Source organism: Balaenoptera acutorostrata, chromosome 11, assembly GCF_949987535.1.
Source record: "Balaenoptera acutorostrata chromosome 11, mBalAcu1.1, whole genome shotgun sequence".
NCBI classification, from domain to species: Eukaryota; Metazoa; Chordata; class Mammalia; order Artiodactyla; family Balaenopteridae; genus Balaenoptera; species Balaenoptera acutorostrata.
This window is the reverse complement of record NC_080074.1, coordinates 73,630,766-73,654,894: the sequence shown is the minus strand read 5'-3', so window position 1 is coordinate 73,654,894 and position 24,129 is coordinate 73,630,766. Positions and strand designations below refer to the sequence as shown.

The window sequence follows — 24,129 nt, the reverse complement described above, 5'->3', positions numbered from 1 at the left end:
TTGCTCCTGTGCCTCATTATACTGATTAAAAGACAGGACATTATCTAGTGAGGCATGTGCCCTTAATTGTCCAATTACTTAATTTTAAGATTGCCAGGCACAGTTGGGTATACTCTTTGGTTTCAGACAAGTGCATTACAAAATGGATGGCCCCAAATGAAGAATTAGAAGATGTGTTTGTAATCATTGTAACCCATTTAATTTTGACTGTAAATAAGAGATAACAGAAGCATCCTTCAAAGTGATGTGTCATTGTAAGATATACCCCCATAGCTAATAGCTCTGCACGTGCAGTTGGTAAGTCAATACCCTAAAATGGTACATTCACGTTTGTTTTGACAACTTTGCCATTTATTTGCCAGATCAAACTAAGAAGAAAAAGAGAAAAAATAACATAACACTGTAATCAGCACTTTCATACTATGTAGAGAGCTTTAATTTCATGTCTAATGAAGCTATTCAGCTCTGTCATTTATTTTTATTTTTTATTTTTTAGATGTGTTTGATAAAGGAGGTGGATGGTGCTAAGAACATGTTTTATAGCTAGTAAGGTGCTATGTTAAAGTTAGTAGCTGTCACTAGTTATGTAATAGAAAATTCTTTTTTTTTTTAAAGAAGCAAAGAGTGTAGAATTTTAAGCCATCAGGAGGCCTGAGTTAAAGTTGCAGCTTCTGTACATGTGAGTAGTGTGACCTGGGCTAGTTAACTAACTACTTTTGGGACTCATTCGCCTTTTTTGTAAAAAGAGAATAATGCTACTTTTCTGTATATTTATTTTAAAGTGCTGACCTGAGTATCCAATTAGGTACGATATGTAAAAATCATTTCTAAGTTCTAGATGAGTCTTTTAGTAAGCTGAGCTTTTTTATTCATTCATTCATTCATCCATTCATCCAGCAAACTTTTACTAGGGATTTTTAACACATTAGGGATATTTAACACATTGAACTAAAACCAGTTGTAATATTTAATTTTACTACATTAGCATCTTCAGGACCGGAATCAGATTTTATTCATATTGTTAACTTTAGTGCTTAACACAACACAGTGTCTATAATTGGTGCTTAAAATTATTTATAGAAGGAAAAGAGAGGAACAAGAAGGGAAAGAGGATGGTTCTTGCAATTGTAAGTTAATAGAGGATAATGAAAAGTAGTGATCAAAGCTACTGTGATATTTGCATATTAAAATTTAGAAAAATATATTACCAAATATAATTTGTTTTGTTTGAAACAAGGTTAACATATGCATTAGATGCTTTTGTTTTTAATACACTGAGATAAACTAGAAAATGTTCATTCTTTCACTTAAGTGAAAAATCCATAATCGGTTTGGGTTCTTTATAATAAATTTACTATGCATTATGCTTATTTCAGTTTGTGGCATTCTTTTCTGCCCATCTAAACATTCCCCCAGATGACTTGTCTTTAGACTATCATTCTATTGAGCAGTTAACGTATTTACTATGCTACGCCCATTTAACTTTCCTGTTTGAGAACACAGTCCAGATTAATAAGCAAACTACAATTTTGGCCTGATAAGATCTAAAGACATTAATGTTTTTGTGAACTATTTCAGACCGTATATAATTTTTACCTGGGAAGAGCATCACTTTAACATGGTAGATGCATAAAGAATGTTAGCAATTGGGTCCACCATCAGAGCAGGAGATCATAAGAATTATGAAGAACTCATTTGAATATCCAAATATTATACAGTTCATTTGATTTTATTAATGACTCTTCAGAAAGAAAATATATTTATAGATAGAATAAAAGCAGGTGTAAGGCTTTAATCCCTTTGTTTATCTAGACCCTAGAGCATTACTTACATACCATTTTGAATCTCTTACTAAAAAATTTGTTTTAAATCACAGTAAAATTCTGATGCAAATTGAAATGAGAAGCTACATTCATGGTAACTTTATTTCTGTAAAAATGGAAAGCAATAATTAACAAAAACTGTGTAGTCCATATATTTTAAATCAAGGGCTTTTCTTCCTATACTCCATGATTTTTATAATTTAGGATTTGTCACAAGGCAGTTTGTACATTGTTAAACAAAACGCCAAAGCCCCAAATGTTACTTATATGCAAATTATTTAAGCATTCAAATTTACAAGTAAAATTGGCAACAGTTTCTTTTCATAGGAAAGAATAATCATGACATTGGCTTGATTTTCTTTTTAAATATTTTTTAGATCTACAACTGAAATACGAAAGCCTTCCTATAAACATCATTAAGGAATCATTATTAGACTGAAATCATGGCAAAAAGACAAGTTTAAAAGCCTCACTATTTTTAATTGTTTATTCATTGTTAATTCAAGAATTTTGTATTTTTCCTAAATATTTGTTTAAATTCTTTTTAATAATTTATTGTTAAGAGAAAGTCTATTTTGCTCACTGTCAGATGCCCTGGAGCCTAAAGTTAAGTAAACTTCCTTGTGCTCAGGGTGATTTACTTCCCTGAAAGGAATCAGTATTTGGCCAAGTCCTGTTTCTGCAGGGCTGAATACAAATACAGAGTAGTTAGGTACTCAGATTCATGTCAAATATGTAGGTTACATGCCAATTCCACTTGTGAAAAAATGTCCCTTAGCTGCTAAAGCTACAAATGAACGTTCAAAGCTTAAAGAAGAAAATTAAAATATAAAACACTCTATTATTCCAAGTAAGATATAAAACACTCTATTAAGAGATATAGCTACCTTTATTTCTGTGCTTTTGTTTTGTCTTATTTTCAGCATCGTGAACTCAATGGATGATCTTTGAAGAGCAAAATAATCTTGAATTACTTATTTGAAGTGTGTTAGACCTGAAACTAAAAGTGATGAAATGGGAAAAATATTCACTCTAACATAAACATACTCTATTTTTAGCTCTGTTCTAAATAACAAAGGTTAATATTGATTATAATTAAAAGGATTATGGTGAAATGCTTTTGCAAATAATACTTGTCCTGATGGAGGCAATATTTGATTCAACAAATTGTAATATAATAAATTAAATTATTCTAGAGTTATTTTTGAAATTATTTGCCTGTGCCCATAATATTTGTACTTAAACACAAAATTTGATTTATTCATTGATTATAAGACAACATGTTCTTTGTTTCTGTATAGCATGTAAAATTTTAACCTCAGAATATGAGTTATGGGGCTTAAAGGGTTTCCAGCAGTATTTTAATGTCCCAGCCTTCAATATGTATTTCATCTAAAGTGCTACAAGTAAATTACCTTTTAACACCCCCATGCACTCAATTTAATTTCTAACACTCAAGTGGTGACAGTTAATAATAAATAATAAAATAATAAAATAAAATAGAATAATAAAATAAAATCTCTCAAACTTCACATTAATTTCTTAATCAGGAAAGGAAACCATATAGTTTTATAGATGTAAAGAAAAGCCTGTATTTTGTTTGTTTCTGTGCAATTAATGTACATAGTTCAGCAAAGAATTTATGTGGCTAACATAGAGGAAGTTTTGAAGTATTTATCTGTGAATCACAATTACTTGTTAGGATCTGTAATTCAGTAAATGAATACTCTGTAGAAGGTGTGACTGTTTCCTTTAGGGAAGGACTATTTGGGGAGTCATGGAAGAACTGACATTTCATCTGTTCTTTAAAATGTTAAGAGAGCCGGGAATGATATTTCAGACTGAGTCACAGCGGTTGTGTGGGAAAATGTATGTTCTCAATAAAAACACGGTCTTCATCTGTATAGCTGGGTAGCTGGTCTCCAACTGCCTGGAGTGCAGGAACAAACTATGCTTTAGTATTATCTGTACAACTCCAATTAGATGCAAATCCAATAAGGTAAAGCCTACAATAAGATAGAGTATACAAATCTGATAAGATACAGCACCCACCTTGAAGGACTTCAAAGGAGAGAGAATAACTCGGAGAAAAGCAAAGAGGCCATTGCACTTGGTAGTTAAAAGCAATTTTGTGATTTTTGAGAGAGTGATTTCAGTAATATGAAGAAGTGGAAACATATGGGTTGTTAAAAAGTGATTATGGAGTGAAGTATAAAAATAGTCATATATCATTCTTTGCAGTTCAGTGACAGGAAAGGGTGAGGTTAAGAGGAAAACAGTATTACAGGATGATTTTTAAGGCTGGAGAGACTGAAAAGGATAGTCATTACGGTAGAGACTGAAAAATAGAAGGATGATATAAAAAGATGGGAGTAGGGGAGAACTAGAGTCACTGATGGGACAGGGTTCCAGAAGAGATTTAGGCATTGAAAATAAGAGCATAATAACAGCATTAGATTTCTGTTTCCAAATATCTCAGGGAAACATAATCTTATGTTAATGCACATGCACCGTTTCTTAACAGTTATTTGTAGATTGAGGCATAAAACTAACACAACAGTGAGTTGTTAGGTCATAGAGTTCAAAACGAGCTGTGAGATATTTTCCCAATAAAATACGTCTAATCTTTCAAAACCATATTAAATAAAAAGACACAGGAAAAAAAAAGATGGGAAGGCAAATTTGCTTCACTACTTTGTTGAAGGAAACTAGTACATTTCCTATGGCACTGAATCAATTCTTTTCTTGGCAGTAAAACATTATTACAGCAACTATGTGGCATTGTTAGTATATCTGAGTGGATCATGTGTGCAACTTGTCTTTCCTGGTGAAAGAAAAATGTACAGTTTCTAAGTGAATAAGAACTCTAATGTCAGAAAATAATTACAGGGCCTCTCATTTGTAGCTTTGTTTATTTGTTTATTTGTTTCAGCACCTAATGTGGCTCCTTCAGATGTAGGAGGTGGGGGTGGAAGCAACAGAGAACTGACCATAACATGGGCGGTAAGTGCTAAGAAGTTACATATGTTAATAGGCTGCTTTACCTACACTTAATCTCAAACCCATTTTGCTTCCTGAAATAAATTGAAATAGAAGACAATGCCCCAAACCTAAACAAGAATAAATTACTAAAATGATTTTTTTTTCTTAAATGCATGCCAGATTTTACCTGGCTTACTATGGCTTAGTGCAGTTCTTATACCAAAACAGATTATTGATGCTAAAGTATCTGTAGGTTTAAAGATTAAACAAACATTCAACTCTCTCATTCCAGAGATATTATGTACTCACTGTGGCCTAGTAACCCAATTGCAATTCATAACATTTGCTCTGGACTTTCAAAACTCCAAAGATTCAGTTAAAAAATCTTTTGTATCAGCATCTGTTTTTAAATTGGAGCTTGCTTTCTCACTTGAGACTTACTTTCATCACCATGTGTAATCTATCATTAGTCAGTCTTAGAAGTCCCCCCAAATGACTTGTTATTGAGGTGTCCAAAACATTATATTAAATTTTTACGACCCAAAGGGGAGCTTTTTATCAGAGACTATAATGTCTGGAAAACAATGCATCTTAGCTGAATTTTTGAAGTGAGAGAGATATTCAGGGTGCGGAAGGCTTTGATAACATAGATTTGTCTGAATTAGATATCTGGCATTTATCTAGGTAACAAGTTTTGTATAGCTCTATGTATCCGTTAAATATTTTCAGTATCTAATCACTGCAGAAAGTCAAAGAACACAACTAAGTCTCCAAAGGATTGAGAACTACAGGAAAAATGACAGGTTTTATTCTCTACATGAGTTAAATTGATTTATATAATAAATGGATATTTAGCAGAAATTGACTTCACTCTGTGCTCTGTAGTCATATTTTATACTTGGCATTTAAATCACATTTTTAAGTAAGATTTAGAAAAAAATTGTCTTTTCTTCATTCAAATCTCAAATGATTTGTCAGTTTTAGTGTCAGTGTATCACACAAAAGTGAAGATATTGGAAAAATTTTAACATCTTACTCCTTTCTTTAGGCTTGATTTTCTTAAACTGTGTAGGTATCTGCCTCACAATAAGATGAGGAGCTGGTCAAAAAATTCAGAATTGGAAATTCCTATTCCAAAAATTTGAAATCAACTCTCTGAGACTAGGGCCTGAGAATCACTAACTTTTGAAAACTCCGTAGCTAATTCTGATCTACTAAATTGCAAAAATTAAGTATAGAACTATCAATAAGAAAAAAATGTTTAAATTATGGTGGGAATGTTAGGCTATTCTATTAATAATGTAAAATCATATTTTGTACATCCTTGTGATCATGCTTCAGGATTTCTATATCGTGCAACCAAGAACAACTTCTTTTCCCTTTGAACTTTGTACATTTACAGGCATTCCTGTTTAACCTATGGATATTCAAGCTACTGTGTTGTATTTAGTTAAGGTTTTTCCTCAAGACACCTTAACTTTGATATTCTGGTGAAAAAAGTCAATATACAATGGGCACATTTACTTTATTGGCTAAAAAAGACTAAATGATGTATATTCAGTAGAACTTGCTTTGAGTCGGTATTTATAAATAATGGATTGTTAGGGCTGACACAGACTTCTTTATTGAGCAATTGTTATGTAATAATAACTCTGAGGAAATAATGCAAAACAGAGCTCTTACTTCAGCACTGGAGTCACACGGGGCCCATAGCCAGCCTCCTAAAGCTGAGTGCGATGTTATCCCTTCCTCCTTTTGCATTCTTTTTCCTCTGACCAGTTTCTATTGCTTGGTTACAATACAGATATTCCAGAACATTGTTAACTGTCTTACCATAGCCTTTCAACTCTGAAGAAATTCATTTACTTATCCATTGAATAAATACTACTTGAGGCTCTGTTCTAGAGTCTAGGTAAATGAAACTGACAATAACCCTGCCCTCATGAAACTTATGTTATACTAGTGGAGAGAGACAGTAAAGTAGACAATAAGTAAAATATGTAGTGTAAATCATTATTATTGTATTAAAGAGAAAAAATAAAGTGGGGGGATTCTATATGGATTATTGCAGAAAGAGTCTTGAAATGGCAGATCCTGTGGCCAGGGAAAGCATCAAGTGGCTTTTTAACCTCAAGAAAGTGAGAGAGGGACCTTCTGACAAATGGGAAACATCCTAGAAGGAAGGAACTGAAAGTAAAAAAGCCCAGAGTACTGGTCGCTATCTGTCCATGGAATATTCATTTCATGAGGGCAGGATTTTGTCTGTTTTGCTCTCAGTGCCAAGAAGAGTGGCCACTAAGGAAATATTCACCGAGTGCTGATAGAAATAATGAAGTATGCTCAAATAAAGTGCTGCAACCTGGCTTTCTCAAGACCGTGTTTCTGAGATAGAACCACAAAAGCAGCCCAAGGTTTTAGCCCCCGTGGGGTGTTCCAGAAATAACGAATTTGGTAAATGAAGTCACCACACGTTGGAGCACATTTGTGCCCTGGCCTTTTCAGGCAGCTCTCACTTATGAACTAAGAACGTTTTTACAGAAAGCATGCTTCCATGTGTAGCATATTTATTGTTTGCATAGGATTTTCCCCATGTTAACCGTATTGTTTAAACCTATTAAATATTTCAATTTCTATTCAGCCTTTGTCAAGAGAATACCACTACGGCAACAATTTTGGTTACATAGTGGCATTTAAGCCATTTGATGGGGAAGAATGGAAAAAAGTGACAGTTACCAACCCAGATACTGGCCGCTACGTTCATAAAGATGAGACCATGCGCCCTTCCACTGCATTTCAAGTCAAAGTCAAAGCTTTCAACAACAAAGGAGATGGACCATACAGCCTCACAGCCGTCATCCACTCCGCGCAAGACGGTAGGTGAAAGAAAGACCCCACTGTCCTGATGAGGGATTCTGTTTCTCCAGTAGGCATTTTGTTTGCTGTCTTTTGGGCCTACTTATTAAGATCTTTTTAAGATACCACGCATTTAGTAAATAAGTTACTAAATTTTGAGCCAAATTAAAGTGTCTATCTCTTTATTTAAATGACAGGAACGTTGCCAAAATCTCTTTCATCCTTTAGATCATGTTTATGGTAGTTAGGAAATCTCCACTAAAATCCTTGACTTAGACCCCTGTTCCTGGACTCTTGATTACAATTTTGCAGTCAGAAATTCTCCAGACTTGATGGGAATCTCAGCATGTCTGTGCATTCATAAAATTCACTACTTTACAAATGCCTTAACATACACTTTTTTTTGATAAAATTTCTCCTTTTAACTCAAAATTGTGTATTGTATCATTTATGTAACTTCTTTGGTCATTACAGTAGCATGCTAGAATTTCATTAAAGGGAACTTAGGCATAATTCTATGAAAAAGGAGTCAGAAAGCCAGTTGAAATTTTTTTCTTGGAAAGAAAAAAAGATATCTGAAAGGCTATTCAGGGGGAAAAAAATACAGATACTGGCTCTTTGTTTTTCTAGAAACTTTAACTGAACTGAGCATGCTTCTGGAGGACTTTATATATCTCTGCTAAATTATACATATTTTAATATTAACCTTAATTACATTGACTTCTATGATTTCCTATTTAAGCTGCTACACTTTTTTTTATTATTTATTTTCCTATTTAAAAAGGTAAGACTTCCTTATTATACCTTTGTACTCACGTACATTATGTAAATAATTAATGGCTAGAAAGGCAAGTAGAGATTTTCGTTGCTTCTGACCTAACACATTTGTGCTTGGACAAGTTTCCCTTTGCATATGTGTGAGAAACAAAAATGGAAGGGTTTTAAAACTTAAAACTATGTGAAATATTCTTCTGATCTCTTAGAGGAAAAACACTATCTATTAATTTACCCAATTTACACTAATTTTAGTCCACAATAAACATTTAGCTATCCCTTAGAATTTACGCTCTTCAGTCATAGAGTTATTAGCTTTCATATTTGTTAAAAATTTAATATCTATTCAAATCATCCCATGATCTTTACTTTCAATACAAACATGAAAGGCAATCATATATATGTATATATGTTTACACACACACACAAACACGTGCATACTTTTCTAAAGTTAGCTCAATTAAATACATAGAAAGAATAACAAGTAGAAATTTCTAAGTTAATAATCAATTCAGGACTATTTAATCCTGAGTAATTAATCCCACATTTTCTACACTCATTCTGATTCGGCAGAAGTATGATAACTTGACTCAATAGTTTGAACAACTTAAGTACATCTCACAGAGAAAATGAAAGTGTAAAGCATTTTACAAGTTACCTTCTCACCCAATATGATTTTTTTTTTACTGTTTTATTCGATGCTAAAGTAATCAGGCAAAGGCCATGCTTGTCATCTCTTGGTTATGGCCATCTGTATTTAATTACATTTCTTTCCTAAATGTTTCATGAGTCTCATAAAACGTGCATGTGACAAAACTTGTTTAAGTGTTCATCTTCACTGCTACTGCTAAGAAATCAGTCACAGTGCCACACATTTACCTTGATTTGGAATGGCAACAGTGTTCATGTGCAGGACATTTTAGCATAAAAGAGGATTATGGCTTGTTAATAAAAGGCAATAAAAATCGATCACTCCTGCTTAAGATTTCCTTAGTTGCTTTGTGTAATTTTTGTAAGGGATGTAAATTACTTTTTTTTCACTGAACAGAGCCTTTTGATACATATTTGACTAGATGCCCAGTTGGACAATTAGACTTATAAAGGCTTTCCTGAGCACAAGAAGCAGTGGATGTCACAACTTGTTTCAAAGGATCTTAAAAAAAAAAAAAAAAAAAAAAAAAAAATCTTAGTTTAAACATAAAAGAGAAAGACGGAAGTATTGCTGTATATCTTTAGCTCATATTAAATAGGAAGTGTGAGAAAGTTGAAAATTAATTGTAATGACTAATTTTCTATAATAAATACCAAATTTCCTATCTTTGACAATACAGAGTTGATAAGCTAAACATAATAAATTTTAATTTGCATCCACAGGCTTTCATAAACAGGTTAGTTAAAAGAAATACAAAAATATTAGTATGGTTCTTGCTCACAGATAACAGAGAAATCCTTATAGATTTCCATATTTTGTAAAAGTGTGTGTGTACATGTGTATGTATATGTATCTGTCTGTATTAACATTCATGTATATGAATATGTGTGTGTGTGCATGTATTACTGATGACCACGATATAAGCATCTTATGTAAGAATGTAATGTTCTCATCAAATTTCAGCTCCCAGTGAAGCCCCAACAGCAGTAGGCGTAAAAGTCTTATCATCTTCTGAGATATCTGTTCATTGGGAGCATGTTGTAGAAAAAATAGTGGAAAGCTATCAGGTGAGTTCAATTTTTACCAAACTAAATACACTTGCTCATAATTATCAGCATACTTTTTCAAATATGTTGCATCTCTCAACGTTCTGTGTCCTTCTGATTTATGTGACAACTAACACTATATTCTCTGTGTTTAATATGTTGGACATTTATTAACTAACTTATGAGTAAAGCAGGGGTTCCCAACTGACTTATCTATAAGAGATGTAGAGTCCTGTGTGTAGGTAAACAATTGGCCAAAATAAAAACTAAGGGAATAACACTCGGGCTTAAGCACAATCTTCTGAAACAAACATTCTCATAAAATGCTGGTGAATCTCAAGTTTTTGGGAAATCATTTTGGTAATTTGGTAATTTAATTTTTTTTTTCCTATTTGACTCATTAGTTCCACTTCCAAAAAGCCCTCCAAAGGAAACACTTCTAAATATACTAAATATGTATCCCATTATGTTATCTATGAAGGCAGAAAATTGGCAACATTCAAAATGTCTCAAAGGAAACTTCCTTCAAAATAAGTCTTAAAAGTGTAGAAGGATTTAGCCAGAAGCATAGGGGAGGACTTGTCTTAGTCAACGGAAGTAAGACCTAGGGAATTGAAGCTAGTTCTGCTGGGATCTTTAATATGAAATTTAGACTTGATTTTGTAGGAAAAGTGAAGTCATCTCATATTTTTAAGCACAAAGAGTGAAAATTAAGAGGAACTGACATCGTCCTACCTTTGCAGATGAGAAAATGGATGCCAAAGAGATTCAACAACTGGCCTTAGTTAGCACTAAGTAAAAGCATCAGGTGTCCTGATTCAAAGTTCAGTGCTTTTTGCCAGATCACAGACTCTCTTTTTTTTATTCAGTGAGTGGACGGTGAGTGGCCTTCTGGAGCCATGGCTGGTGAGCTGCCCTCTCAGTTCTTGTGCTTCATCATCTGTCCATGGAATATTCATTTCATGAGGGCAGGATTTTGTCTGTTTTGCTCTCAGTGCCAAGAAGAGTGGTCACTAAAGAAATATTCACCGAGTGCTGATAGAAATAATGAAGTATGCTCAAATAAAGTGCTGCAACCTGGCTTTCTCAAGACCATGTTTCTGAGATAGAACCACAAAAGCAGCCCAAGGTCTTAAGTTTTAAACTCACAAGCTAACAGGAAGCTTTTTATCTTGGTATCATAGGTTATGATTTGGGTAGACATCAAAGTGTTTTCAGATCATCTTTGCAAGTGATCAGCTGAAGTTGTCACCAAGAGAGTGGCATTATAGGAGTGGACTGTGAAGTTCCAATATTCATAACTTATTAAACTTACATTTGCAGCTGGTAGAAAAGGAATGGAAATGGAAAAGAGAGAGAAATTCACTAGATGTTAGAAAGCCCTGTAATAAATAAGTCTGAGGTATCCTGGGAGAACACATCAATATTTAGAGCTTTCAAGACATATTTTGGACATAGGATTTCTTCTTTTTTAATATTATTCATTTGTAAGCAATAAAAAAGAGAAAAAAATGATTATTTAATATATAACCCATTCATTAACTCAAAGTGCTAAAGATGTATTATTACTTTGCTAAAAACATGCCACAGAAATAGATATTTTCTTTGTCTGAGAATTATATGTTGACTATTTTATAACTTCTGACATGCAGAGTAAAAAGGAAATATGAGATGTGAAACAATGCACTGGCACAGTGAATTTAGACAATAATCAGAATATACGCTCTTGATGTGGAATAAGCTAAGCAGAGGATTCTCAATTAAATAGCAAAAAATAATCTTAACAGCTAAGATTTTCTTAAATCAAAAACTGTATGCCATGGAGAAGTTTAGTTTCACAGATTTCTGACGTTTCGCAACTCCATACTAGAAAATTATGAGCTCTGCTGCTGAACAGACATGGGTTTATCTCTCAGCTCTGTCACTTAGAAATTTTGTGGAAAATTTATTCAAACTTTTTGGGCCTTAGTTTCCTCACTTGTAAAGCTGAGAGTAATCAATGCCTCATATCTTGTTGTGTGGAATAAATGAAATAACCTGTGTTTAACGCTTTTCCCTGTTTTATATCATTGGACATTTGAAGACAATGATGACGATGATGACGATGACAATGATGATAATGTTAATAATGATAAGAATGATAATATTTGTTGAGCCCTATGATGTTAACATTTAATTAAGCTCATCGTATTGAATCCACACAATCCCAGGGGATAAACACTATTATTTTCTCCATTTTAAAGATGAAGAACTTGAAGTTAAAAACATTTATCTGAGTAATAATTGGTATAAACTGACTTGAACCTAGGTCTTGCCTCTCCAGAGAATGGTTAATTAAAAATGTTGGAAATAAATCATAGAATTATTGTTTCCATTTATTCTTTCTTTAAAAAGCTTTTAAGTCTTTCACACAGAGCCTTGAATATCAAAGAGACAAGCATGAAAGCTTAAAAGAGAAAATCTGTAACATTTATTCTCCTGTAAGAAAATGCCCCTTTATGGGGGAAAATCTTGACTCACTATAATGCCGTTATTGTTACTATTTTTAAATATGAAGGAAGAAGCCAATGGTTTAACAAGATAGACGATCAAGAAAACTAATATCCTACTGCACTTCCCATGAAAATGTATTATGGGTCTAAGTTATAAAGAAACAGAGAAAAAAAGCAGGACATTAATAAAATAAGATAAATAAAAAGTTGGAAAAGCCCAAGTCCTGTGTGATTGACCCCATCTCAAGGTTAATTTCCTGACATTTCAAGTGAGAACTGCAGGCAACTGGGTTTAAAAAAATCCCTTGTGGTTTTAAAGTGTATCTTGTAGAAAGTTTAAGTTTTATTCTTTCCCCCCCTCCCCGACCTAGTTAAAGAGCTCCCCACTTTTATTCTTAATTTCCTGCAGTGTAGGTGAACTAGAAGAATGCAAGAAGTATTTCTTATCAAAGGCTTATTAGAAATTTGGGCTCCTGCCCAGGAATCCACAAAAGACTTAGTTTACTCACCCAGCAGGTAAAGAATTCACTTAATGAAAACAAGCAAAGTATTCTATCGGGAATAATAAATACAAAACCTCTTAGCAGCTGAATTGGAGATTAATACAGATGATTGATTTCACAATTATCTTAAAAGATTAACCATCCTGAGTAGTTTACACAAATGTCTTTAAAAGTTAAGTTATTATGGTGAGCATAAGTTCATATTTAGGAAGTGCTGTATTTTCTTATTTTGGAGAAGGCATCTATCTTCATCTGGATCTCCCCAAAGCAAAGTCTGACACACAGGTATAGAAAAAGTTAGTGTTTTTGTTGTTATTGTTGTTTGTTTGTTTTAAATATGATCCCAGGGAGCAGATATGAGGAAAAAGCAGAATGAACAGGAGAGGGTTAGAAAAATGCTTTATCTTGTTGGCAACCACTGTGGGCACTGGTACTCCATCCTTTGTGATCTTTAAGGAGCTTCATAAATGTGGTTGAGAATTACCCCACATAGAATGAAAGGGGAAGCGTTCATCCACTGCTATTCCCCATTGGTTAAGAGTGGCCCCAGGGGCATCACCTCCCCTCCCTGCATCTATCGCAGGGCAAGGTTCACACTGCAGCATCAAGGATGACCCAAGACAGGGAGTGAGAAGTTAGCAGCAATAGCAGAGGAAAAATGCTAACTGGTAGTACTTATGGGAAGCTGGTTGAAGCCTACATAGAATTGTTTGGTTCCTGCACCAATGGCTAGAATAAAAAAGAACTTTGAATAGGTTCCAAGAAGTGTGAGAATACAGATTTTGAGTGATATATATTATTACTATTCCTAACCCATAGAATGTACTAATACTTGAATTAGTCTGGGATCTGGATAATGTAAAGTTATTATATAATATCTTTTTAGATATTTTTTCACTTAAATAACCATATTTAGATTTTTTTCCTAAAAACTGTATTAAATCCATAACAAAAGAATATTCAGCTGCCAGAAGATATTTTTTTCAGAAAATTCAGAAGTTGAAGAAGAAAGTTTGGAAATCTGATACGAAAGTTTACTGAAGTAGAAAATAATAAAATGGAGCAAGCCTAATTTTCAAAAGTACTAAGTATCTTTAAATACTTCCATAATTGTAACATCCAGGTTTTATTCTAAGCTTCTTTGGAGAAAATGAGATTAAAGAGCTGCTTTTCCGACAAATTTCTTAAATTTTCCTCGGAAGGGATATAACTATTATCTTTGTACAAAAGTGGTGTTATTGTAGTTCATAAATATATGGAAATTATAATTATTCTTTGTTATATGAGTTAGCCCTTTTTCTGAGACTTTTCTTTTCAGCTTCCCAATACTGTTATAAAGAGTAAATTTCCTTGGGACAAAATTATACACTTAGATCATTCCATCAAATATATTAGTAATTTTATGTGAACTTAAACATTTTGATTTCTTACTTTATTTATAAGATCTATGGAGGAAAAAACATGTTTGCTTGGTTCACTACTACATTCCTAGCATCTAGCACATAGCTGGTACAAAGTAGATACCCAGTAAATATTTTTTCAATGAATGAATGAGTGCCATACATCAAACGCAGTCCTATGTACACAGCATTCGAAATAATGAATACCTGTCCTCAAGGAGTTTATAACCTAACAATAGTAGAGACCAGTAATGAGGTAATTCCATAACTGTTTAATAAGCACTAAGATAAGTTAATACTAGACATGGGGTGTTGTGGAGATTTTAGGAACATGTAAATAGAGTTAAATTCATATATTGTCACAGCGTTAAATAGAAATAAATACACTATATGTTGCTCTAGCATGTGAAAATGAATTTATGGTCTACTGTCCATAAAGCAGGACCTGCTTCATTTATTTATTTTTTTCCACAAGTTCATCCAGCCTGCCTTTTGGTCTCCCTAGTGATTAATCAAAAGGAGTGCATTTGTTCTACTCCATGACTACAGGTTCAACCCTTCACTCCAAACAATTTTCTCACAGATTAATATTGGTTCTTCACCACAATGGGCAACTCACTGCAGGGATCAAAGACAGTGGTCCAAATTATCTATTTGGAAATTATTTCTAAGTGCATGGCCAGTGCCTAGTTTAGATGAAAAATAAATAAATAAATAAATAAATAAATAAATAATGCTACATTTCACATATATCCACTATTTATTTTAGAATTCTTTGAAAGCATTGCAAGTTAAATCTAAATGTATGCTTTAAATTAAGGAGAGACAGATTATTCAACCAAAATAATTTTTTATCAGATGCTTTCATTAGTAGAGGTTTAAAATACTGTAAAAGTGTCTGTAAAAAATCTCATATTCTAAAATAAGAAAGTCAGAGATTATTTGATACACTCAATAACTCTCTCTGTTCCCTAGTTACCAGGGCGTAACTAAGGCACTGCTTTAATTTATTGTGAATTTCGATGGAGACTGTGTAATATAGATCCCTGCCAAAATCAGATGAATAAAATAATTGGCCATTTAAGATATAGGTGCAAAGTGTAAATTAAAGAAAATTTTGTTCTTCCCTTTTGTATCACCAAAATGCCTCATGGAATTTTGGGTAAGATGTCAAAAAATTTTGTCACTTTAAAAGTCCTCATTTTAATACTTAGTGTCTTAGAAATGGTCTAATTAAAAATCTTCTCCTCTTTAAAGGGATAGAAAAGTTGTTATAATGAATGAAGATTTTAAAATGTGCTCTCAGTCAACAAGCATCCACATAAAAATGTCTGAACCTCGAGGACGTCAGTTTTGATTGCTATAAAACAGGCTAAATACTACCATTATCAGTTTGTTGAGAAAATAATACACGTGGATGATCCTACTTTAGTACCTGGCATTTCACTAGAATATAAATGTTCATTTTATTTCCCTTCAGTCAAGCAGTGGAAGAGGCCTTACATGTCACACAGTTCAAATTTCCACTAAAATATAGGCCGTCTTCCTCCTTCTCAGATGAATGTAGACACTGCCTGGATGTTTCCAGCACCAGGAAACTCATGCCTTCACAAGGAGGGTCCCCATCCTCATAAAGTCTTTTCTCTGCCAACTGAGATCTGCCTTTGGAGCCACTTGTAATATTCCACTTCCTTGGTTCTGAAGCCATCCTTCTGGTCAGAGTACAGAAAAGTCGAAGAGATTCCATCAAAACTATTAGGAAATATATTATTGGCATCAGAAAAAATGAGCCCTAGTAAACAAAATAAAAATATTGCAAAGGAAACCAATAAGCAATTAGTAACTAGCCTTTGTTCTGAAATGTGCTCATTCTTCATATAAACCTCACTTTGTTACTAAGGGAATTTGAGCCATCCAGTTCCATTTTATAATGTTTTTTATGTGTTTACGTAAATAAAAATTTCAGGATTATATAAATATTAGATATTATCTTCTAGTATGTTGGTTAATTGTGAAATTAAAATACCATTGTTTTATAGACAGGGCATCTAAAATATAAAATTGCAGTATACTTATAAGCAATCCTCTCCTTTTTATTTATAACTGAGATGTAGTTATAGATTTTTAACCAATAAAACAGCCTTATTGGAAGAATGAATATTATAATTCATAGCTTTTACTTAAACTTTAAGAGACAAGGAAGGCTGTCATTGATATGCTGGTTGGTAAAAGTAATCATTTCTAATCACAACATGAATGAAATTTTTTAAAACTTATTTTTTTTTTTAATTTTATTTATTTATTTATTTATTTATGGCTGTGTTCGGTCCTCGCCTCTGTGCGAGGGCTTTCCCCAGCTGCGGCAAGTGGGGGCCACTCTTCATCGCGGTGCGCGGGCCTGTCACTATCGCGGAAAACTTATTTTAAAGATAATTTCTACAACTAATCAAGTTATTAGGTATAATATTTCTTTGATATCTGGCTTCTATATAAGTTCAAAGGAAATAATTTTATATACATACTTCTGAAATAAGCTGGCAGAAAGTAATTAAGCTAGCATGTTTTAGGCCACATGACTATTTTTATCAATGGCCCTTAACAAATTTGCAATCATGTAAACAGAAATAAAGCTGGAAATAAATGATATAAATTATTGTGGCAAATACTTCCAAACAGAAACCAGTTTTATAGTTTGAGAGCAAATCTTATGCACATTTTTTTGGCTTTTTCTCTTTTTTTCGTCTGTGTGTGACTATTTCAGGCAATGAGGTGAGCCTTTAATTTGCTTTTGACACTTCTAATCAGATCTGCATTGTGTGCCTTGCCATTTTCTAAGACTGATAGAAATGTAAGTAACATTAAGTAACATTTGAGAATATGATGCTCAGCCAACATCAAGTGTCAGAACAACTTGAACAGGATTATTTGCAACTGAACTGTCTGAATCATGAAAAAATATTACTCAACTTGTATGTTTGCAGATTCGGTACTGGGCTGTCCATGATAAAGAAGCAGCTGCACACAGAGTGCAAGTCACTAGCCAAGAATACTCTGCCAGGCTGGAGAACCTTCTGCCTGACACCCAGTACTTTATGGAAGTCAGGGCCTGCAATAGCGCAGGGTGTGGACCTCCCAGTGATATGATTGAGACCTTCACCAAGAAAGCACGTGAGTCTCAATATTTGCATTTTATACTTGTCAAAAACTCCCAATTGACTCAGTGATGATGCAGGTATATTTGAGAGAAAATTACTACCTAGCAGTCTGAGCACTTTTGGTTTTCAATTTTAACCTTTAAAATCACACAAGATTTAAAAAAACAAAAACAAAAACATTGATAATTATTGTAGATGATGAAAAAATGTGGAGAATACCTTCACACATTTAATGTTCCATTACAGAACCTCTCTTCGTAAAGACTGCCCACAAAATTTTGTATCATTAGACAATTAATTTGTTATTGTTTTAAACTTGGTTTTATAGGAATGCATCAACAACATGAGAAAATGAAAATTCTATAATTTTTCTATGCTTTGATTTATAAACCTTCGTCACTGCACAATGCAAATGCAAGTTAAATGTTGTAGCATTATGTTCTCTCTCTTAGTACTGTATGTTCTCATTGTTAATATAACAAGACCACCTGCCCTGCTCACATTTTTGGTCATACCCATCTCCCTGGCTTCATTATGATAGCTCTTTTTTGAACCCAAGTTGAACAGATGGAAGAGGAGAACTTATATTCAGAATTTAGGGAAACTTCACAAGAATTTGAAGACATGATTACCATTAGAGTATGAAAATTTATGAAATTCACTTGGGGAAAAAGAAAGTTCTAATGAAATAATAGAACATGGTGGTAAGATACAGGCTTTGGTATCAGACAGGGGTTTCAAATCTGTCTCTATCACTTACTCAATGTGTGACAGTAGACATATTACATCAAATCTTTAAACCTCAGCTTTCTAATCTGTAAAAAGAGCATTCATTCCTTTGTTCTTTTTTCAATTTATTCATTCATCAAAAATATGCTATGTGCCCAGAACAGGTCTAGGTGTTGACAATACAGAAATGATGAAGCAAGACCCAGATCCTCTTCTCACAGGGTTTAACAAACTAATGGAAAGAGAGGAAGAGAGAGAGAGGGAGAGAAATATGACAAATAAATAAGTATAACATCAGATGACGGAGCAATAAAGTGAATAAACAGATAATATGGGAGGAGGAGACCAAGATGGCAGAGTAGAGGACCTGAGCTCACCTCCCCACCATGAACACATTAAAAATACATCTAGACATGGAGCAATTCTCACTGAAAACAAACTGGAGATTGGCAGAAATACTCTTCTACAACCAAGGCTGTAAAGTAAGATCTACATGGAGTCAAATAGGAAGGGAGAAGAAGTAATCAGGTTGGGACTCATGCCCCTAGTACGGGACATAAAAGAGGAGGGGGATATCACAGACTCAGAGATCTCCTGGGGGGTGAGGGGTTTGATCCACATATCAGACACCCCAACCCTGGGGTCCAACACCAGGAAGACGAGTCCCCATAGCAGATTAAACCACCAGTGGGACTTACAAGAGGGCTGTAGAAAACAAGACTCCACTCACAAAGAGTGTGCACACACAGTTGCTTACTCTTGGGAACAAGATAGAGGAATCAGATTGAAAATCCTCTGATGGTTTTCCTTGGACTTTCCCAGCATGTGTCCCAACCTGCATGAGTTGCCTTCTTCAGAAAAGTTCCCAGATAGGACAAAAGCTACATTGCCAAGGAGAGTGTGCAGCTGTGGGGGAAAGAACTGGAAAAGAACCAGCACTGCATCTGAATGGGGCAAGGGCAGCCATTACTTGTGCTCACAGAGGCTCCAAATTGGGAGCTGTGTCAAGCTCTGACTGGCTTGCCAGGACTGTCTTATCACATGCTCTGGCCTGCACTGGGCCCCACTCTGGCCCCCTTGCTCTAGCACTGCTCCCCTCTGAGGCAATGCTTCTGTTGCTGTGGGGAGGGAGAGGACACGTTTAGAGGGAATGGAACCAGCTTAGACCTGACCCTCAGGGCTTCTGCTCCAGCACCTTGGGACTCAAAACTGCCCCCAATAGGGTGGTGATGACCACTGAGCATAGGAGAAGCTCCAATACACACCTGGCTCTGGAACTAGTCCTTCTGTCTCCAGCCTCACATTCCAGCAGAGTGATAGTTACCAGCACACCATAAGAGATGTGACCCATGCTCACTTCAGATCCTGCTCTCCCACCGAAGCCGCTAGACACACAAAGATTGATAGGGGCACTACAACACAAGAACACCCCTTCAAGAACTGAATAGTTAAATGTTTCACCTAATTTCAAAGAGACTGAGAAAGTTAAATATGAAGACAGAGAAATTAGTTTCAAACAAAAGAAAAAGAAAAGAACCTCCGTAAAAAACAACTAATGAAGCAGAGATAAAGAGTTTAAAACATTAGTAATAAGAATGCTAACTGAACTTGGGAAAAGAATAGATGAAGACAGTGAAAATCTTAACTAGGAATTAGAAAATATAAAAAAGAACAAGTCACAACTGAAGAATGTAATAACTGAAATGAAAAACACTAGATGGAATTAGCAGCTGACTACATGATACAGAAGAGCACATAAGCAATCTGGAAGATAGAATAGTGGAAATAATCCAATCAGAACAGCAAAAGAAAAACAGATTTTAAAAAATTGAGAACAGTTTAAGGGACCTCTGTGACAATATCAAGCATACTAACATTTTTTTTTAAATTTATTTATTTATTTTTGGCTGTGTTGGGTCTTCGTTTCTGTGCGAGGGCTTTCTCTAGTTGCGGCAAGCGGGGGCCACTCTTCATCGCGGTGCATGAGCCTCTCACTGTCGCAGCCTCTCTTGTTGTGGAGCACAAGCTCCAGACGCACAGGCTCAGTAGTTGTGGCTCACGGGCCTAGTTGCTCCACGGCATGTGGGATCTTCCCAGACCAGGGCTTGAACCTGTGTCCCCTGCATTGGCAGGCAGATTCTCAACCACTGCACCACCAGGGAAGCCCCCATACTAACATTTTTATTATGGGGGTCCCAGAAGAAGAAGAGAGAAGGTGCCGCAGACCGGCTGCAGAAAGCTAGAAGTTCCTGGCGGTGAGGGGTAAGGAACTGAAAAGCACCAGTATGGGGTCAGAAGGGCCAAGACAACTGATGGTTGCAAGGCAAGTTTATTCAAAGAGCATGAATGTATATATAGGTTTAGTACGGAACAAATATCAGACAATAAATCAGTAAACCTTGTATTTCCGCATAATTCTGGCGCCACTCTCTATGCATCACTATCTATGCACCACTATCTATGCGTCAGCATGCCTTATGGGCCATTCTTTGGAGATACAGACTTCCCCCTCAGGGCAGCACGTCCTTCTTCTGGGGAACAACCAGGGGCTCTTAGATGCAGAGCAGGCACCTGGAGCGAAACTGGCCGCAAGCCATTTTCCTTTTTTACACTCAATACCGCAGCGTCAGGAGTGCATACCAAGAGAGAGACAAGCAGTTCTCCGGAAAGCAGAAAGCTGAATAAGCTTACAGCTTGGGGGCCACCACAAGAAGGGAGTCAAAATTGTATTTGATGAAATTATGGCTGAAAACTTCCCAAACCTGAAGAAGGAAACAGATATCCAGATACAGGAAGCACAGAGGATCCCAAACAAGATGAACCCAAAGAGACCCAAGTCGTATCATAAAGAAATGTCAAAAGTTAAAGATAAGGAAAGAATTCTAAAGGCAGCAAGAGAAAAACAAAGAATCACTTACAAGGGAACCCCCATAAGGCTATTAGCTGATATTTCTACAGAAGCTTTGCAGACCAGAAGGGAGTGGCATAATATATTTAAAGTGCTGAAAGGGAAAAACCTACAAACTAGGATACTCTACTCAGCAAGGTTATCATTCAGAATTGAAGGAGAGATAGGAGAAGCAAAAACTAAAAGAGTTTATCAGTACAAAGCCAACCTTACAAAAAATTTTAGAGGGTCTTCTCTAAATGGAAAAGAAAAGGATACAACAAGTAGTAAGAGTTGATATGAAAGAAAAAACCCTACTAGTAAGAGCAAATATATAGTAAAGGCTGTGGATCACCACTTAAATAAGCAACTATGAAGATTAAAAAATGAAAATTGTAAAATAAACTATAACCACAATAGACTGTTAAAGGATAAACATGAAGAAGCAAAATATGACATCAAAACAGAAAATGTGTGGAAGGGTGTTTAAAAAGTAGATCTTTTAGAATGTGTTTGAATTTAAATGATTATCAGTTTAAAACAAGTAGTTATAGTTGTAGGTCAACATATATGGACTCCATGGTAACTACAAGTCAAAACCCACAATTATAGATACACAAAAACTAGAGAGAAAGGAACACGAGCACGCCAATAAAGAAAATCATCAAACCACAAGGGAAGAAACTAAAAGACAACTACAAAATGACCAGAAAACAAGTAACAGAATGACAATAAGTACATATCTGTCAATAATCACTTCAAATGTCAATACACTAAATGCTCCAATTAAAAGACATAGAGTGGTTGATGAAATAGGGAAAAAGTCCCATCTATCTGTTACTTACAAGAGACTCGCTTCAGAGCTAAAGACACACAGAGACTGAAAGTGAGGAGATGGAAAGAGATTCATGCAAATGGAAACCAAAAGAATGCTGAGGTAGCAATACTCATAACAGATACAGTCTATAACAAAAGATAGAGAAGTGCATAATATAATAAAATGGTAAAGGAAGTGATGCAAGAAGAGGGTATAACATTTGTTATCATGTATGCACCTAAACATATAAATCAAATATTAACAGACAAAAAGGGAGAAATTGACACTAATACAATAACAGTAGGGAACTTTAACATCCCACTTACATCAATGGGTAGATTATCCAGACAGATTATCAATAAAGAAACAGTGGCCTTCATCATCAAAAAATCTACAAACAATAAATGCTGGAGAGAGTGTGGAGAAAAGGAAACCTTCTTGCACTGTTGGTGGGAATGTAAATTGATACAGCCACTATGGAGAACAGTATGGAGGTTCCTTAAAAAACTAAAAATAGAACTACCATATGAGCCAGAAATCCCACTACTGGGCATTTACTCTGAGAAAACCATAATTCAAAAAAACACATGCACCCCAATGTTCTTTGCAGCACTATTTACAATAGCCAGAACATGGAAGCAACCTAAGTGTCCATCAACAGATTAATGGATAAAGAAGATGTGGCACATATATACCATGGAATATTACTCAGCCATAAAAAGAAACGGAATTGAGTTATTTGTAGTGAGGTGGATGGACCTAAAGTCTGTCATACAGAGTGAAGTAAGTCAGAAAGAGAAAAACAAATACTGTATGCTAACACATATATATGGAATCTAAAAAAAAAAAAAAAAAAAAAAAGATTCTGAAGAACCTAGGGGCAGGACAGGAATAAAGACACAGACATAGAGAATGGACTTGAGGACACAGGGAGGGGCAAGGGTAAGCTGGGACGAAATGTGAGAGTGGCATTGACATATATACACTACCAAATATAAAATAGATAGCTAATGGGAAGCAGCTGCATAGCACAGGGAGATCAGCTCTGTGCTTTGTGACCACCTAGAGGGGTGGAGTAGGGATGGTGGGAGGGAGATGCAAGAAGGAGGGGCTATGGGGATATATGTGTATATATATAGCTAATTCACTTTGTTATACAGCAGAAACTAATACAATATTGTAAAGCAATTATACTCCAATAACGATGTTTAAAAAAAAGAATTAAAAAAAAAAAAGAAACAGTGGCCTTAAATGACACATTAGACCAGTTGGACTTAATAGATATCTATAGAACATTCCATCCAAAAACAGCAGAGTACACATTTCTTTCAAGTTCAAATGGCATGCTTCCCAGGATAGATCACATGCTAGGCCACAAAACAAATCTCAAAAATCTTAAGAGGATAAAAATTATATCAATCATCTTTTATAGTGAAAATGGTATGAAACTAGAAATCAATTACAGGAAGAAAAATGGGAAAAACATAAACCTAGGGAAACTAAAACACATACTACTAAAAAACCAATGGGTCAATGAAGGAAATCAAAGAGAAAATCAGAAAATGCCTAGAGACAAATGAAAATAAAAACACAGCTTTCCAAAATCTATGGGACACAGCAAAAGTAGTTCTAAGAGGGAAGTTTATAGCCATACAGGCCTACCTGAAGAAAGAAGAAATATCTGAATAAACAACCTAAACTACCATCTAAAGGAATTAGAAAAAGAAGAGGAAACAGAGCCTAAAATCAACAGAAAGAAGGAAATAATAAAGATAAGAGAGGAAATAAATAAAATTCAGAACAAAACATATCAATAGAGAAGATTTAATGCAATTCGTATCAAAATATCCATGATATTTTCACACAACTAGGAGAAATAATTCTAAAATTTTATGGAACCACAAATACCCTGAATGGCCAAAATAATTTTGAGAATGAAGAACCAGAGCTGGAGGTATCATGCTTGCTGACTTCAGACTATACTACAAAGCTACAGTAATCAAAACAGTATGGTAG

The 24,129-nt window shown here is 34.8% G+C and overlaps 1 protein-coding gene across 4 annotated transcripts in view; it reads left to right on the top strand.

The window, feature by feature from the left end:
* Window positions 1-24,129, top strand: part of CNTN1 (contactin 1) — a 370,073-nt gene that overhangs the window by 304,061 nt on the left and 41,883 nt on the right. For all 4 annotated transcript variants that reach the window (XM_007168319.3, XM_007168318.3, XM_007168316.3 and 1 more), the window contains 4 exons: window positions 4,756-4,826; window positions 7,444-7,678; window positions 10,048-10,151; window positions 17,507-17,693. In XM_007168319.3, coding sequence (XP_007168381.2) covers window positions 4,756-4,826; window positions 7,444-7,678; window positions 10,048-10,151; window positions 17,507-17,693 — 597 coding nt within the window. The remainder of the gene's footprint in view (window positions 1-4,755; window positions 4,827-7,443; window positions 7,679-10,047; window positions 10,152-17,506; window positions 17,694-24,129) is intronic.